General features: G+C 33.6%; 1 protein-coding gene across 3 annotated transcripts in view; it reads left to right on the top strand.

The window, feature by feature from the left end:
* Micu2 (mitochondrial calcium uptake 2) overlaps nt 1-18010 on the top strand; it is a 106261-nt gene that overhangs the window by 25009 nt on the left and 63242 nt on the right. For all 3 annotated transcript variants that reach the window (XM_076872489.2, XM_076872488.2, XM_076872487.2), the window contains exon 2: nt 12677-12818. In XM_076872489.2, coding sequence (XP_076728604.1) covers nt 12677-12818 — 142 coding nt within the window. The remainder of the gene's footprint in view (nt 1-12676; nt 12819-18010) is intronic.

Genomic DNA, 18010 nt, shown 5'->3' with positions numbered 1-18010 from the left:
CTCCTAGAGAAGATAACTATCAGAATTATCTTTTTAAAATAAGTCTAATTGAAAAGGGGACAAGAAGCAACTAACTATTTACATGTTTGTTGTAGCCTTGTAAAGTGTCATAATTGCAATGAGAAGCAAGTAAGTGGTTAATCTGTCTTCTGGAAAAGTTTACTAAAGTTGATCAAAGTTAGCCAAGTGAATCCTGAAGCTAAGGACACCCCAGAAATTCAGATCCATTTCAGGAAATGAGCAATAATCAGAACTAAGACTGTCACTTTAAATTAGCGTAATGTTTATTTTGTATAAAGACCAGTTGAAAAATAATATTACCAACGAAATTTTTTTAAAAATAGTTTTTGTTTTTAATAAGAATTTGCAGATCTGCCTCTGCATTCAAACTTTAAGTATCTTTCCATTTATCTGAAAGTTTTATAAAAGTGTGTTCTGTTTGTTTCAGATAAAATTCTCATTTATATATAATCAACATACATTGCAGATTTATCAAAACAATCAGTCTTTAACCAAATTTTGTGTAGGATTATTGCAAAAGGCTTGGAGATTCGTTTTAAGAGGGACAAACTGCCATTACTATTCAACAAGCTTTAAAAAGCCATTTTTCTATGCATTTCCTTTAGGCTGAGGGAGTAATTGAGGTGCCAACCATTTTCTGAGGATAGGGATATGACAGTCTGAGTAAGTCACAGAATGTGAGATCATGGGGGAAAGCAGGACAAAATAACCTGTGAATAAATTGCTTTCTCTCTATAGTACCTATGAAAGACAGCTATAGACTGTAGCTGTTCCTCAAGAAGAGATGGGAGGAAAAGAGGGATCCTTTAAGGCATCCCTTCTTTGCTTCATACTGTGTCATACTGTATGATATAATGTACTAAATGTTGTTATTCCTAGTACAGCCTCCATTTATGAAGTCAGCCCTCTAATAGTAGCTCTTTTTCCAGGCTTCCTTAAAGTTCTGTTTCCTGGAAGTCTTTTTGCTTGGGTTATATAGATTCCTGAAATTAGATCATAGCTTCTATCACAAAAGTTCCTTGTTACTTCTCTGTATCTACTTCTCAGTTGCCCAAAGAGGGGAGATTATAATCCAGATAAGTTGATTGATTCCAGATCTGTTATTCAAATTTAATTATATAATCTTGAAAGGTATTGGTCTGGAGCACATCTCATTGTGAAAACTAAGAAATCAGAATGTCATGGTTGATAAATAGCATAGAAAAATAATTATCAGAGTTAAGCATTTATCCTTCTGGGATATACACATTTGCTAAATGCTCCTTGCTTCTTTTATACTTCTACTCTTAACACCACCTTCTGTAATGCCTTTCCAGAAAGCAAATGCTCTTTATTTATCATTTTATCTCTATAGGATTCTTGGTCATAGGAGAACACATAATGTTTATTAAGTAAGTTAATGTTGGATAATTGCAGAAAGAATTCACAAAGTAGTATTTACCTTCTCCTGTATAGGGAAACCAGCTAAAGTAACTGAAACCATTTCTTAAGAAAACTTAGTTAAGTTTGCAGTAAATGATACTGATGATGCTTTTGGGGGAAAGGGATGTTGAGAGACTTTAAATTAAAGCTCTAGGTTTTTTGTTTGTTTGTTTGTAATCACTTAAAACCTAATTCTAACTTTTCATTTAGAGCATAAACAAAAACATGTAATTATGACATATCTTTTGGTAGCAATGCAGGAAGGGAAAATGAGTCTTCTGCCTAGTGAGCTAGTTAGGAAAGAAAAAGCAGTTACTAAAAGAGTGGATATTTATTTCCTAATTCATCAGCATCTTCTGACAGTGGCCACCCTTCTAGAGAAAGAAGCTCTATGGGATTTTTGAAAAATACTGTATATAAGCATATACCGTTTCATCTTACCATACTTATCTAAGAAAAGCCACCCTTCCTCCCTTCCAGCCTCTGGAAAGATGTCTAGAATGGACCATCACTATATCAGACAGCATTCATAAGTCAAGAGAGAATAGTTTCCAGAGCTGCCAGGTTTCCCAGGAAATCTTTGTCTCCTTAGCTAATACTGTGACATTTTGTAGAATTTATCATAAGGCATAGTATATGCAGTGAATATTTCTAATTTAGTCTAGCAGTCTTTTGTTTCATATAGAATAAATCTCCCTCGGTCAGAAAAAAAGTTGGAAAGTTCTGTCTAATGAGTGAAAATTTCCATTTATAAAGTTTTCTTTAAGAAGAAAAGATATTCTTTCAATCACACCACAGAAAGTTCAAAAACAAAGCAATTATATTTTATCCAGAGTATTAGAAATTCCAAAATAAAGACCACAAATGTGAAGGTCTTACTATATTTTGTCTATATGTAGTGAACATTTTGAAGCCATAATATAAAGAAAGCCCTTTCTTTTTCCCACTTTCTTCCTGAGAAATGCAGAGACAAAAGAATGTTCAACAAAGAACAGAGAACTAATTTTTTCCAATTTGTCACTTCATGGATAAAAAGTAGAGACAGAATGGTGAAGCACCTGTTGCTTTAAAGGCAATAAACTAGTGAAATGTTTTAACAGAAGTCATCAGCTTTCAAAGATCTCTTTTATCCAATTCACATCACTCACTGCTCTTAATTCCTTTGTCACATTTTTTACTGCATTACAAGTAATCCTTGAAATCCATGGAGCATTTTATATATAACTAGAACCATGTGGATGGTTCTCACATGTTCAGTGTAGCCTCAAATCCCAACATTTCTTCTGTTCCTCCTTTCCCACATATTAGATGCAGGTTTGAGAAGCATATCGTTGTCGTAATAGGAGGACTTCATCCCCCAGTCACCACTTTCCACCTAGGAAGGCTCTAAATGCAGTTTTGGGTAGGCTTAAGGTAACAGAGCCATCAACAGTCCCTTGGCTGCTCTTTGATCTCAGCCACTGCATTCCATACCCTTCCTCTCTTCCTGAGGAGCTAGTTCCTCAAGCAGCTGCTTCTCATGCCAGTCCATTGGTTATTTATATGTAACTGTATACACTAGCCAACAGAAAAGATTTGTAGAAATATTTTATGAAATCTTATTCAGATAAAAGTTAAGATTAATAGTGTTTATTTCATTCCTTCTGGAATAGTACTGTTTACCACAAACAGGTTGGAGTGAGAGACAAAAAATTTCTCTCCCAGTCTTTTAAGTTGAATAGCTTTAATGCTGTTACCTCTCAACCCACACTACTTTTATTTCCCCACATAATATATAAGGATAAATCTTCAAGTAAAATCTAATTCTCTACTGTTTATTTATTGGTATTAACTCCTGAGAGAACAGGTTTTTTAAAGGTTGAATACAGCAATATGAGCAGCATTGTCCAAAACTAAAAAGAGACTAAAATTGATTGGTCTCTCCTGAGGTTCAGGATTACCCAAACCTAAGATGCGTACACATAGGGCAGTGACAAATTAATAGATGTTTTATTTGCTTTCTCTTTCTAAAGCACAGCAGTTACTCATATATTGAGTCTTTAGGGTCAGTTACACGGTGAATGTTCTCCCTAATTGCTTTTCTTATGCAAGTATATATTTTCAGATGGTACATATATTTTCAGATATATATTTCAGATGGTACATATATTTTCTGTAGTGTTGATTCTAATCTTTACAGTTTATTTAGAGTTTTATAGTGGTATTTATCTTGGACAGCTCCCTATTCAAATATTTCTCTTGCATCTTTGCTCTCTGGTGTTAAAAAAATCCATTGTCTCTTTGATTTTTTTTAATTTTTCCCATTTTCTTTTAGAATGTGGTTTTTATTGTTATTTGTTGCATCTTGTTCTTGCCTTTGTTTTCCCCAGAAAATTTTGCATAGGCTTTTAAACACACATTCTAGCCAAAAAATAATGTGAATATATATTCTTTACTCTTTTCAGTTTTAATCTGAGTGCTCTTTTTTTATCTATTAAAATATTAACTAAAGAAGAAAGTGTTATATCAACTGTTCAGTCATTCAGCTGCCTAAAGGATTTGAGAGAGTTGGGAAGAAGTCTGTGGCCTACATCTACTGTTTGGAAATTCTGTCTGTTCTACAAAGTTAAGATTTATCCCATCCCATGGGGATGGGCTTTTAGTTTCATTTTGTTCCTCCGTTTGGGGGTACCTTCAAGTTCAGGGAAATATCCTTACAGTTTTAGGTTTATATAGTCATAAATACAGTATTTTGCACTGCCCAATCAAGATATAACTTGCTGATGCTGGTCAGCAAGTTTAATGAATGATAAAAACTTCAAGTAAGACATTTTTTTACTTTTCTGTGGCTTACCCAGCCCCTGCACATTAGGAGGTATCAGTAACAGCGCTACCTTAACCCATATGGTCCCTTTGTACAAATTAGAAACAAATACTCATTCCTCAGTACATCCTACTGCCATTTGCTAGATGATCATAATCACTACAGTCTCAGTGGTGCTCCTTAGAATCATGCAGTGCACACCACTGTACATGGTAGCCCTAACCACTAAGGCATTTCAGAATTTTATCTTCCCTTTCATTATACCACATTGTTCTCTCTGGAAGAAGAAACTGGTTTTCAGTCTGGGTGTTGTCTTACAGTTTGGTCCAAATTTTCAGTACCCAAAAAATCCTCTAGAACAAGTTTAAAATTTCAGCATGACTTTTTAGTTCTTTTGGATTTTGTTGTTTTTTATTGTTTTTTTCTTGTTGTTTTTGCCAGGTTGTGGTAAGAGGGTATGTTTTAAAAACTTTCAGTTACTGCTCTCATACATTTGTTGAGAGCTGGCACTTACCTGTCATCCTAGGAGACTGAGGCAGGAGGATGACAAGTTCAAAATCTAGCCTCAGCAGTTTAGCAAGGCCCTAAGCAACTTGGTGAGACCTTGTCTCAAAAAATAAAAAGGGCTGGGGATGTGTTTTAATGATTAAGTGCCCCTGGGTTCAGTCCCTGTAACCCCCCACCCCACCCCACCCCCCCAAAAAATAAATAAATAAATATATATATATATATATGTATGATCTTTTGATTTAATTAAGAGATAACTCTCTTCAGGAAGGTACATAATGTTGTTTATTTATTTACTTATTTTTGAGAAACCCAGCATAGAAAAAAGTTTTTCCAAGATTTTATTTCCAAGTGAGTTTTTATATATTCTTATATAAATTAAGAGTAAAAAACAAAAATCCAAAGGGCCAATGGGATAAACTAAAAACTTGGTTTATGCAGCAAATCTTATAATACCTGGAGATTCCAGCTTCTTCTAGTGTTGATACATTCTTCATAGCCTTGAAACAATCCTTGGTACTTAACAAGGATTTTAAACATAAGTAGCAACATTTATACTGAAATTTGTATCCTTGATGTATTGCTTAAAATTGCAGTTTGCCTTATGGTACTTTTTAGTCTTTGTAAGCAACTGATTTAACCCTAGAAGATAAAAGATAACAACAATCATTTTTCTTGAAGTCCTGAAATAACCAAATCTGTGTCAGCACATTGAATATAGATGCTTTTCCTATGGTGTCTCATTATGACTAGGATTAAACTAGTGGTAAGCTCTTTAAAAAGTGTGTGTTGATGTTATTGGAAAGATGAAAGCATTTGCATCTTGTGTTTTAGTTTTATTTGACATGTAATAGTGTTTATAACAACTCCAAACTATTTAAATAAAATCTTGGGGAGGACTTCTTGTGAAGTTCTGGTCTTAGGAATCAGTAATAGGACACTGGATAACATTTGTTTCATTTTTCTTTCTGCGTCTCCTTTTATAGAAACCTAAATTGTTATTTTTTTGAACCATATATAAGTTTTCTCTGCCTACACCCTTTATTAGTGATGAACTGAGACAAGGAAATATTTCACTATTTTGTGGCTTGGTTCAATGTACCATACAGGATTCCCAGTTTTCAAAATGTGTGAGTCTGACTCTCAGGACATGGAGGTCAATATCCTGGAATATTGCAGGAGATAATGAACCTCTAGATATAAAAGCCGTGCTTTCCAAAAAAACATGTTCTGACCAGAAGAGAATAAGCATTTATAATTTAATGTTTTAATATGCTGGGTTTTTAAACTAAATAACCAAGTTAATATAGATTGAGTAAGTGCTGAACTGTGGTGTCAGATATCCTATTTCTGTATTTCTTACATATATTGTGGCAGTTGTATGGATTAACAAGAGAAAAGGTCAAAATCCCTGATGATCTCTGCAGTATTCTACAGTTCACTTCCATCCATTTTTGTCTTACACCCCAAAGACTGTCTACATCATGAATGTGGCTACTCACATCTCAGAACTAATTTTAGTATAGTTTGCTCTACTATTATTCTCTATCTTAGCAGACTCCTATTTATCCTTTGAAATCCTGTAATGATACTATTCTCATAGAATTTTTTAAAATATTTTTTTAGTTGTAGTTGGACACAATACCTTTATTTTATTTGTTTATGTGTTGCTGAGGATCGAACCCAGGACTTCGCACATGCTCGGTGAGCACTCTAATGCTAAGCCACAACCCCAGCCCTCTCATAGAATTTTATACACACACACACACACACACACACACTATATATATATATATATATACATACATACATATATACACACATACACTTTTTGTATATATCTTTTGTAGAACTTTTGTTAATGTTGTTAATGATCAACTTAATGTGCTGGCATTATGCAAGGGTTGTGGGTATTATTTTGTTGAAGGCTTTTTTCAAAAAAAAAAAAAAAAACACTCTGAGATAGATACTATTTATTTTCTCCATTCTACAAATCACTTAACTGAAGGTAATAGGACTTGCCCAAGTGAGAGAGCTAGAATTTAAATCTAAGCAGTTTTATTCCAGCTTACTCATTTTTCATGAGTCAACCGATGTAGAGAATCATTGATCCAAGGTTGCATACCTAGTAAATGACAGAAGTAAATTTTAATCCCAAGCAATTTGACCTCAGAGCTAGGGTTCTTAACAGTTTATTTGTTGTCCAACTCTCTTTTTGTAATTTCCACAAGAGCTGATACTTCCTGGTATCCATCTAATGATTCCCAGAACAATAACACATGATAGATTCTTAAATGTTTGAAACTGAATCAATGAACTTCTCTGCCTAAGTTAGGCATTTGTATTTGTTTTAGATATATCTGATGTTTTGACATTTGATATGCCTTCTCATCGTCTCCAAACTACTTTCTGATTGTATTAAGACTACAAACAGTTTGGTTGTTGTTTTTGTTTTTGTTTTGCCTAGCTCAATTTACCAAACCCAGCCTACCACAAATATGCCACTTTAAGAAAGAGAAGGCAGGGGTGGAGTTATAGCTTAGTGGTAGAGCACTTGCCTAGCATGTGTGAGGTACTAGGTTCGATTCTCAGCACTACATATAAATAAAATAAAGGTACATTGACAACTAAAAAAAATTTTAAAAAAGAAAAAGAAGGCAAGAAAAGGCAGAAATTAGAAAAAAAAGGAAAGCAGTATCCCCAAAAACGATATGATTAGTTTACAGAATATGAAAACAGCAGCAGCAATAATGAAAAAAAAGTCACCTGAAACCTATGAGCAAAGGAAGGAATGAAACAACAGAAAATTAAAAAAGGAGAGTGTGCACACATGTCATCAGGAAAAGCCTACAGATGAAAGGAAAGAAGAAACAGAGAAAGGAAAAGAAAAGGCTAAGACAAAGTTTACATTTTCCACCAAAGGCTGGTTGTAAACTGTGCTTTTTAATTTTGCATTCATTACTGTGTGCCATAAACTCGCAGCATTTGGACATAGCCACTTGTTGTAAACTAGTTAACTCAAGCATAGAGTGGAACTCAACTGACTTCTGATCCTTTGCCTAGAGCTATTGAGTAGAAGATCTCCTCCCTTTTAACTCTTAAAATCCCATGTTAGTATCACTTACACTCCATTGTGTGCAAAGCACAGTATGATGAAACCAAAATGTAATGTATGCTCTAAGGGTTTACAGTCTATTTGAAAAATAGACAAAAATGACTTGGTTTTTATTACAGTACATTCCTAGAGATGATATAATACAGCATCTTTTTTCCTTTAAGGAATAATGTCAGGGTTATTGCATTCTTGACCATTAGATTCATCCAGTATATCTAAGATTTGATAAAAATGGTTATTAAAATGAAGTAAAGCAAGATAAGGCCTACAAAGGATTTTAAATATCATTGGCAAATTAATTTGCCAAATTCTATAAACCATAGGTATGTGATAAGCATAAATATATAAATACATATTGACTATTCTTATTGTCCTTTAATATACACTTTTAAAATTCAAGTTCTGTGTGATAAAGATGACCCAAATAAAACTATGTTGGTTCATTAGCCTGGAATTAGAAAGGTTTTGGTAATTTCAGAACAATGCTTTTTTCCTCTACATAAATTTTGTTGTGGTGGCAAAGAAACATATTCAGAACATCCTACTTATCCTAAATTTGAATGGGAGAAATAATGCATACTGTTTAGGAAATGGACAACACTTAGTCCAGGACCTAAATAATAGCTAATTCTGATTCTACTCTTTGTTATTTATTCTCTAGAGTCTAGCTTAAATCCTCCTATTTTCACGAAAACATCCTCAACTGTCAATACCCACACTGCTTTTTCTGTTTTTCGAATTTATATCTTTCTTAGAAACACTAGGGTAAGAAGTGGACGAGACTGGGGTTAATGTTATACTACCTGTTCTGTCATTTGGTTTGGTGTCGTGTACTTGCTATGTTAATCTGGCAAGCTAGTTAACCTTAATAATCTTTATAAAATGAGGTTGATAAAAACAGTGTCTGCTCCTAGGGCCATTGTGAAGATTGAGAACATTTGTATACAGCTGTTAGCAATTTGTATTATGTATACTATATACTTAATAAACATTACCTATTACTGTATGTATTTACTACCATACAGTTGCCTCCTTAATTCATATGTTTTGTCTCTGCCTAGAGTGTTCTGAAATTTGTAAATAGTTAAGTACACATGTTTTACTACTGAGGATGGAGGTTAAAGAGGGAAAGGTAGTATGGTGACATGAGGCATCTACTACATATTTCATAAGGGAAGTGGTATGATTAAAATCAACTATGGAAATAACCTCTGGGGGATTATTTTGTATTCAGTAATAAGAGTGTGAGGAACAGTGGAGAGGATTAGGAAAAGGTGAGATATTATTGATGCTGGCAATGGAAGTCAGAAGGTTTTAAGGTAGTAGAAAAGGTTTGTTTATACCAGGGAGCAGGAGGAATTAAAAGCTGCCCTATTAAATGGAATTGAGAGAGTACTGGTAGAAGGGTTGAAGTTAAGGTTTTATACCACACCATCTACTAATGGTATAGTAGATGCAGACTACAAATTCATGGTCTTCAATTCTGACAGGATTCATCTTAGAAATTAACCAGTGAAAGGGAGCTTTAATTTCACCTTCTCCACCTTCTCTTATTCACTAGAGAAGAAATTGAAAAGGATGACATACCACCCAATCATCTAAATCAATAAAATGACAATTTGCTGAACTGTTTACTCTTTTCATGACTCCTCAAGAATATAATCCTACATGAGTTACAAATTCCTATATATAGGCATATAGGAAATAACAGGAGATAGAGGAATTTTTAGGGCCTAAACCTTCTAGAAGGAAATAAAAGGATTTCTTTCAGAATAGTTTTTATATGTGACATCTATATACACATATATGTAGATAGATACATCTATATATATACATACATGTAATTGAGTAGTATTCAGTTATAAAGAAGAATGAAATCTTGTCATTTGTAGCAAAATGGATAGAACTAGAGAACATTATGTTAAATGAAGTAAGTCAGACACAGAAAGACAAGGACTTTGTGTTCTCTCTCATATGGAAACCAAAAAAAGTTGTCTTAAAGATAAAATAGTGATTACTGGAGATTGTGCTGGCAGGGGAGAGGCTGGATGCAATCACTGTACTCTGAATTCATATGTGAAATGCACATTTGTTAAATAAAATGGTATATCTGTGAGTATGTACAGTTAACATGTATTAATTTTAAAATGTTTTAATGCTGTGTCATAAAGCTTTCCCCTGTTTTCTTCTTCAGTTCTATACTTTTAGCTTTTATGGTAACTTCTTTGATCTACTTTATATTAATTTTTGAAAAGAAAGAAAACAATTTTCATGTCTTGGTTTAAGAGAATGAGAGGGGGCTGGGGTTGTGGCTTAGTGGTAAAGCACTTGCCCTTGTGTAAGGCACTGGGTTCAATCTTCAGCACTACATTAAATTAATTAATTAATGTTAGGTTTTTTTAAAAAATGAGAGATGAGAGATTTGTGTGTTTACTTCTTGGTGGGGGTGATATATTAAGACCAGGAAAGAGTAAGATTAGTACAAGGTAGAGGACCGTGTGAAAACCAAACAACAACAACAAAAAAAACAGAGTCAGTGATTCATCTTGTTATGAGACCACTAGAAGAGGGGTCTCAAATGAGTAGTTGATCCCTTTAGTTGGTTGAGGTTTGGAAAGAAGAATTTATTTATACAAAAAGAATTCCGTTCTTTTTTTTTTTTTTTTTTTTTTTTTTTAAAGTCTTGAACTTCAACATTAGAAAGTATATAAGAGCCAACCTTTAAGAATTTGAGATAGATTTGCATAGATTTTCAATTTTGTTAATCTCTTAATAAGCTGTATATTAACATTAGTATAATAAATATAAACAGTCTCTAAGCTAATAATGTTCATATAATAATGCCCATGTTCATCCTCTTTAATTTTTTCTAATATCTAGGACTTTGCACATTCTATGACCTTTACTGAAAACACTCTAACCCACTCTTTCTTCACTATCTTAGCCATATATGTTCTGTAAATTCACTGCTAAAGCACTAAGTACTTTCTCATAGGAATTAATTTTTGTCTTATTTACCATTGTTATTCTGCAGATGCTTAATAACGATTAAAATACAATCTTTTGTTTCTTTGTGCAGATATCAATTTTTACTATGTACATATCTACCTCATGTGTAAAATATTCAGAAAATATTAATAAAATTCAGTTTTCCAATTGTTGGGATGAGTATCGACTCTTATAATTAAAACGTGCCTCTTTAGTTGTTTTCTAGTGATTTTTCCCCCCAAAGGGACACAGGGAATTGATCAGGGGCACTTAACCACTGAGCCACATCCCGTAGACGTTTTATGATAAATTTAAGGGGAAAAAGAAACAAAAGCTAAAGATTTTGAGTTTGGGTACAGATCTTTGCAATATTATGAAATAACCTGTATTTGTCCTATATCCTGGTAGAGAATGTGTATTCACAGAATGCAAAAAGGTATTAAAAAATGACTGCCAACCTATTGTCTAATTCAGAAGAGAATTAATATTAATTAAAAGACTTAGATCAGCCCAAAAGGAGCTGTTGATGGCTTTGAATTTGAAGAGCTTTACGCAACTGAAATTCATCTTTTTCTCAATTTTATTTAATTAGCAATCACTAAATATTGCATGTGTCAGGGTAGATCATAGGATTAGTTCTAAATGTGAGAAGTAGGTCCAGGAAGAATGTGTGGTCCAATTTAGAGCAAGCATTGCCTTAGGAAAGCAACCCATGATGAAAGTCTGCTTTTGGATTTCACAGACATTTCATAATACATTCTTGTGTCAGGATTCCTGCACTGACATTGGTTTCCATGTTAACTGCTGTATCATCTTCCTCCAGTCTGTCTAGCCACAGTGCCCAGTCATGTTTGGGAGGATAGTGTGGTGGCTCAAGAGATTGAAACCCCTTTGAGTCAAACAGACCTGATATTTTAGCATGGCTCTGCTATATCTACTGTATCAGTTTACATATCTACTATATATCTATTGTCAGAGTTATTATGAAGATTAACTAATAATCTGTATAAAATGCTTAATTAGTAAAAGTGCCTAGCACGTAATAAGTGCTCAATGAAAGGTTAGCAAGAAAGATTTCATTATTGTTCCTTTCAGTAGTTGGTCAAGATCTATGTCCTATTGCCTCAGATAGACTCTAATACTAACAATATTTTATACATCTTTGGTCTTCTAGCATTTTCTGTGTATGGTTTCTCCCTTGTATTTCTGAAAGCAGAGTTGTTTATTACAAATGATATAGTTTTTCCTTATGAAAACACAACTTTACATGATCTGTTGCCTTACTGTTTCTCTGAACTTACCTTTTGCCATTCCCTTTTTTCCTCTGGTAACATTGGTCCCCCTGCTGTTTCTTGAGCACACCAAGTATATGCCTACCTCGTGGACTTTTGCTTAGAATGTTCTCCCTCAAGAGAGACCCATGAAACTCATGATTCACGAATCCCACATCATTTAGCCTCTTTAAATGTCCATCACTTCAGAAAGAGCTTCTATCTAAAGTATTACCTTTACACCTACTTTACCTCTTTGTTTCTTCATATCACTTTTCACCATCTTAACATTATTTTTTGCATTTATTCCCTGTCATTCTCCCTTTCTGTAATGTAACTTTCCTTAAATTAGTCTGTTCACTGCTCTACCTCCAGTGCCTAAAACAGTACAAAGTAGGCACTTAGTGTTTGTTAAATGAATGATTTAAAGGTTTGGGGGTTGTCAAACCTACACATGAAAATTACTCTGTAAAGATTATTCTAGAAGTAACTGAATTATTTCTTTTAACTAAAAAAAATCTTAAAAGTTTTTTTTTTTTTTTCCTTTAGAAAAATGTTGACTGTGGAGCAATAGAAAAACTGTCTCTTCGTAAACAGCGGTTCATGCAGTTTTCTTCACTAGAACATGAAGGAGAATATTATATGACACCACGAGACTTCCTCTTTTCAGTAATGTTTGAGCAAATGGAACGTGAGTTTTTGCTTTTTGTTTTTGCATTTAAAAAATAAATTGCAGAGCTAGAAAACCTGCTTTTCAGAATTGGTAACAGCTTTTCTTTATTTTAATTGTCATTCTTTGTACCATGCATTTACTTATTATGGATTTTTCAAGTGCAAATGTTTATAATCTATCTTAGAAATGTTGTTTTATCTATGGGTTTTTCTATGGAGGAAAAAATACATAAGTTTTTAAAAGCCTCTAAATTTATTCTTAATAATTAACATTTTATATATGAATGATCTAAATAATCATTTTATATATGAATGATCTAAATTTATCAATTAAAAAATGTAGGAATGTATCTTAGTGGTATAGTGTCCCTGGCTTTCATCTCTAGTACCAGGACAGGAGAATGGAAGGATGGAAGGAAGGAGCCAGCCAAAGTAGCTATAATTATTTTAAGATAAAACAGATTTTCTGAGCTAGGAAAATTATCAGCAATAAAAAGGGGCATTGCGAAATGATTTTAAAAGGGATAGTTGTCTAAAAATACATAAGAATCCATAGTATGTGCACACCTAACAGCAGAGCATCGAAATATATTAGGTAAAAACTGATAGAACTCTAAAGAGAGATAAACATATCCTTAGAAACTACAAGGGCTCGCTCTCTCTTTCTCAGTAATGGGCAAATCAAGCAGAAAACCAAGGATATATCTGAACAAAACATCACCTCCAATCAACTGGATCTAATCCAACAATAGTAGAATATACATCCTCTAACTAACCTGGAACCGTTTACCAGGATAGACCATAGATGGGAACTTTTGCTAGAATAGGAATCATGTGTAAGGATCAACATCCTCAACAAGACCCCTAAAGCTCAAGAAATAAATCAAGAATCAATAAGTGGGATGCCATCAAATTAAAAAGCTTCTGTACAGCAAAGGAAAAGATTAAGAGTGTGAAGAGAGAGCCTACAAAATGGGAGAAAATCTTTGCCAGCTGCTTCTCTGATAAGGGATTAATATCAAAAAGCTTAACACACACGCACGCACGCGCACGCACACACAAAACAACCCAATTAATAAATGGGCAAAGAACTAAACATTTTTCAAAAGAAATACAGATAAGCAATAAATATATGAAAAAATGTTCAACATCTCTAGCAATCAGGGAAGTACAGATCAGAACTACACCAAGATTTTATCTTATTTCAGTCAGAATGACTGTTATCAAGAACACAAATAGTAACAAATGCTGGCAAGGATGAGTGGGGGAAGTATATGCATACATTGTTTATGAGACTGAAAATTAGTACAACCACTCTGGAAAGCAATATGGAAATTCCTCAATAAACTAGGAATGAAAGCACTTTATGACCCAGCTATCCCACTCCTTGGTATTTATGCAAAAGAACTAAAATTAGTATACTATAGTATACTACTATAGCCTTTTCAATGTTTATAGTAGCACAATTTACAATAGCTATTATGGAATCAGCCCAGATGCTCATCAATAAATGAATGGATCAAGAAAATGTGGTATGTATATACAGTGGAGTTTGACTAAGCCATGAAGAATAACAAAATTATGGAGTTTGCTGATAAATGGAAGGAAAAGAAGCATATCATGCTAAGTGAAGTTAAGCCAGACTCAGAAAATCGAGGGTTGGATATTTTCTCTCATGTGAAGCCAGAACAAAGTAAGGGAAATAAAGTGAAAGGAGGGCAGAGGGATGGGAAAGGGGAGAAAATATGGAATTATTTAAACAAAATCATGTTATATGCATATAGAAATATACCACAAGGAATTTCACCTTTATGTATATTCAGAAACTACCAATCCATTAAATAAACAAGAAAAGGAATGGTCTGTAGAGTAGAAGAAGAGTAAGGGAAAGGAGGAGAGGAGGGAAAGAGAGGGGAAGAACAAAAATTGTAATCAAATTCCATGCAGGTATAATTTTGTCAAAATGAACCCAACTACTGTGTATAACTATATAACTATATACTATAATAATAATATAATTCTAATATAAAAAGAATAAAATTACACAACATATGGCCTTAGACCATAATAGAATTCAACTAGAATAACAACTGAAAAATCTTAAAATATTTGGAGATTAAACAACACACTTCTGAATAACACATAAGGGAAATTTAAAGATATTTTAACTAAGTGAAAAATGAAGATAATATCTTATCAAAATTTGCAAGATGGAATGAATGCAGAACTTAGAGGGAAATTAAATATATAAATGAGAAAAAAACACATTTCTATAAACATGAATGAGCCTAGAAACCCTAGTTTTTAAGCTCTTAACTGTAGACTAATTGCAGTTTCATTGATAATGCAAGTAGGGTGGGTGAATGTGTGTGTTTGTGTTTTTTGACAAGCTGATTTGAACATTTGTATGGAAAAACAAGGGCCTGAACCAGCTAAGAAGTTACCCTCCCAGCCTTATTATAAAGATAATTAATATCATGTGACATTGGCACAGGGGTAGACAAATTTACCAACAGAACAAATTAACCAGAACCTACAAGCATAAATATAACTTATATAATATGACAGTGATGGCAAGTGTAAATCTAAATCAGTGGAGAAAGGAAAACTAGTCAATAAATGATATTAGGACAGTTCGATATTAATATGGAAAAAAAGAGTGCTTTAAAAATTTTAAGATAATTTAAAATCTGTCTCTATGAGTTATGCCTTCTTAAAGGCATGAAAAACACTAACATAGAAGATTGATAAAATTCAACTATATTGAAATTAGAACTTCTGTTTATCACAGGTTGCCATATAGAAATTTTTGAAAAGACAAGCCAAAAACTGGCAGAATTTATCATAACACATATAATTGTCAGGACAACATTTATATATAGAATTAAAATTTTAAAAAGACTGGCAAATGAAGGATTTAAGGACATGATGTCTTAAGATATGCTGAATGTTATATTAATTATTTCAAGCTGAAATCACTTGAAGAACTAACTACAGGAAGGGCTGTTGGCCTGTTTTTTCCTACATGCAGCAAACCATAAAAGAGTCTTAGAAGAGGTGTTCTTCACAAACCAAGCCCAGAAAATAGCCTTGATCACCAGACTGGTAATTGAGGTGATTCATTGCAGCCCCTATTAACAGACTCCTTGAATTTCCAGACACCTTTATTTCCACTAGCTTCTACATCAAATCCCCTCCACCCCCAATATATCTCTTTGTGTGTGTGTGTGTGTGTGTGTTTTAACTAACACTTTATTATTCACATAGCATAAAATTCATCCTTTAAAGTATACAATTCAGTGGATTTAGTATGTTCACAGAGTTGTGTAATCATCATCATTACAAATTGAGAACATTTTCTTCACTTCAAAAAAGAAACTCTGAATCCATTAGCAGTCATTCTCCATTGCCCATTGCCCCAGGCACTGGCAACCACTGACCTATTTTCCATGGATTTGTGTATTCTGGATCTTTTGTACAAATGGAATCATAAATATTTGGCCTTTTTGTGACTGGTTTCTTTCACTTTGCATATGTTTTTGAGTTTATCCCTGTTGAATCATATATCAGTAGTTCATTTTCTTGCCAAATAATATTCCATTGTATGGATATTTCATTTTGTTTATTCATTCATCAGATGGTGGACATTTGGATTGTTTCTTGCTTGTTGATTGTTATGAACAATAAATTTGTATACAAGTCTTTGGATGGACATGTTTTCATTTCTCTTGAGTACATACCTAGGAATGGAAAGATAACCTATAGGCCAGGCATGGTGGCATATTCCTATAATCCTAAGGCTGAGGCAAAAGGATCACAAGTTCAAAGCCAGTCTCAACAATTCGGTGAGGCCCTAAGCAATTTAGTGAGCCCTGTCTCGAAAATAAAAAGGGCTGGGGATGTGGCTCAGTGGTAAAGCACTCCTGGCTTCAATCCCTATACCAATAAAAAAAAAAAAAAAAAAAAAGAGATGTCTCCATAGATATACAAAAGGACAATAGGCACATGAAAACATGTTCAACATCAGCAGTAATTCCATTCCTAGGAATATATCTCTTAATGACCTTGGTCCAAAGATCCATTTGTCCTGTCATTCTTTCACAGATTCATTATTCTTTTTTTATTTAATTGATTTTATTTTTTTAAGTACATGACAGCAGAATACACAACAATTCTTATTACACATATAGAGCACAATTTTTCATATCTTTGTATATAAAGTATGTTCACGCCAATTCATGTATTTATACATATATTTTTTTATTACAAGTAGGTTGACACACCATTCGTATCTTCATACATGTACTTTGGATAATGATGTCCATCACATTCCACCATCCTTGCTAATTCTCTGCCTCTTCCCTTTCCCTCCCACCCCTCTTCCTTATCTAGAATTCATCTAATCCTCCCATGCTCCCCCACCCTACCCTACTATGAGTGAAAATATATCAGAGAAAACATTCGGCATTTATTTTTTGGGGATTGGCTAACTTCACTTAGCATTATCTTCTCCAACTTGCCATCCATTTACCTGCAAATGCCATGATTTTGTTCTTTTTTTAATGCTGAGTAAAATTCCATTGTATATATATGCCACAACACTTATTGTTGTTTGTCTTCATAATAGTTGCCATCTGACTGGAGTGAGATGATATCTTGGAGTAGTTTTGATTTGCCTTTCTCTGATTGCTAGAGATGATGAGCATTTTTTCATTTATTTGTTGATTGATTGTATATCCTCTTCTGAGAAGTATCTGTTCAGGTCCTTGGCCCATTTGTTGATGGAGTTAATTTGTTTTTTCGGTTCTTAGCTTTTTGAGTTCTTTATATCCCCCCTTGGTCCAAAGATCCATTTGTCCTGTCATTCTTTCATAGAGTCATTCTTCTTTTTTTTAAATTTCTGGGTGGTTTTTTTTTTGTTTGTTTGTTTGTTTTTTTGTTTGTTTTTTGGTGGTGGTGTTAGGGATTGAACCCAGGGCCTTGTGCATGTGAAGCAGACACTACCAGCTGGGGACTGGACATCCCCAGTCCCTACAGATTCATTATTCTTTGTCTATAAGCTATAAAACTACTTTGCTTTGGTCACTTCAGATATCACTTTGTGAGGATCTCCATTCAGTACATGTAAATTTAGTAAAACTTGATGCTTTGTCTTAATCAGCTCTTCTATTATTAATTCAATTCCTAGATCCAGACAAAGAGCCCATGTAA

This window comes from Callospermophilus lateralis, chromosome 12 (genome assembly GCF_048772815.1).
Source record: "Callospermophilus lateralis isolate mCalLat2 chromosome 12, mCalLat2.hap1, whole genome shotgun sequence".
Lineage (NCBI taxonomy): Eukaryota > Metazoa > Chordata > Mammalia > Rodentia > Sciuridae > Callospermophilus > Callospermophilus lateralis.
This window is presented reverse-complemented; position numbering and strand designations above follow the sequence as displayed.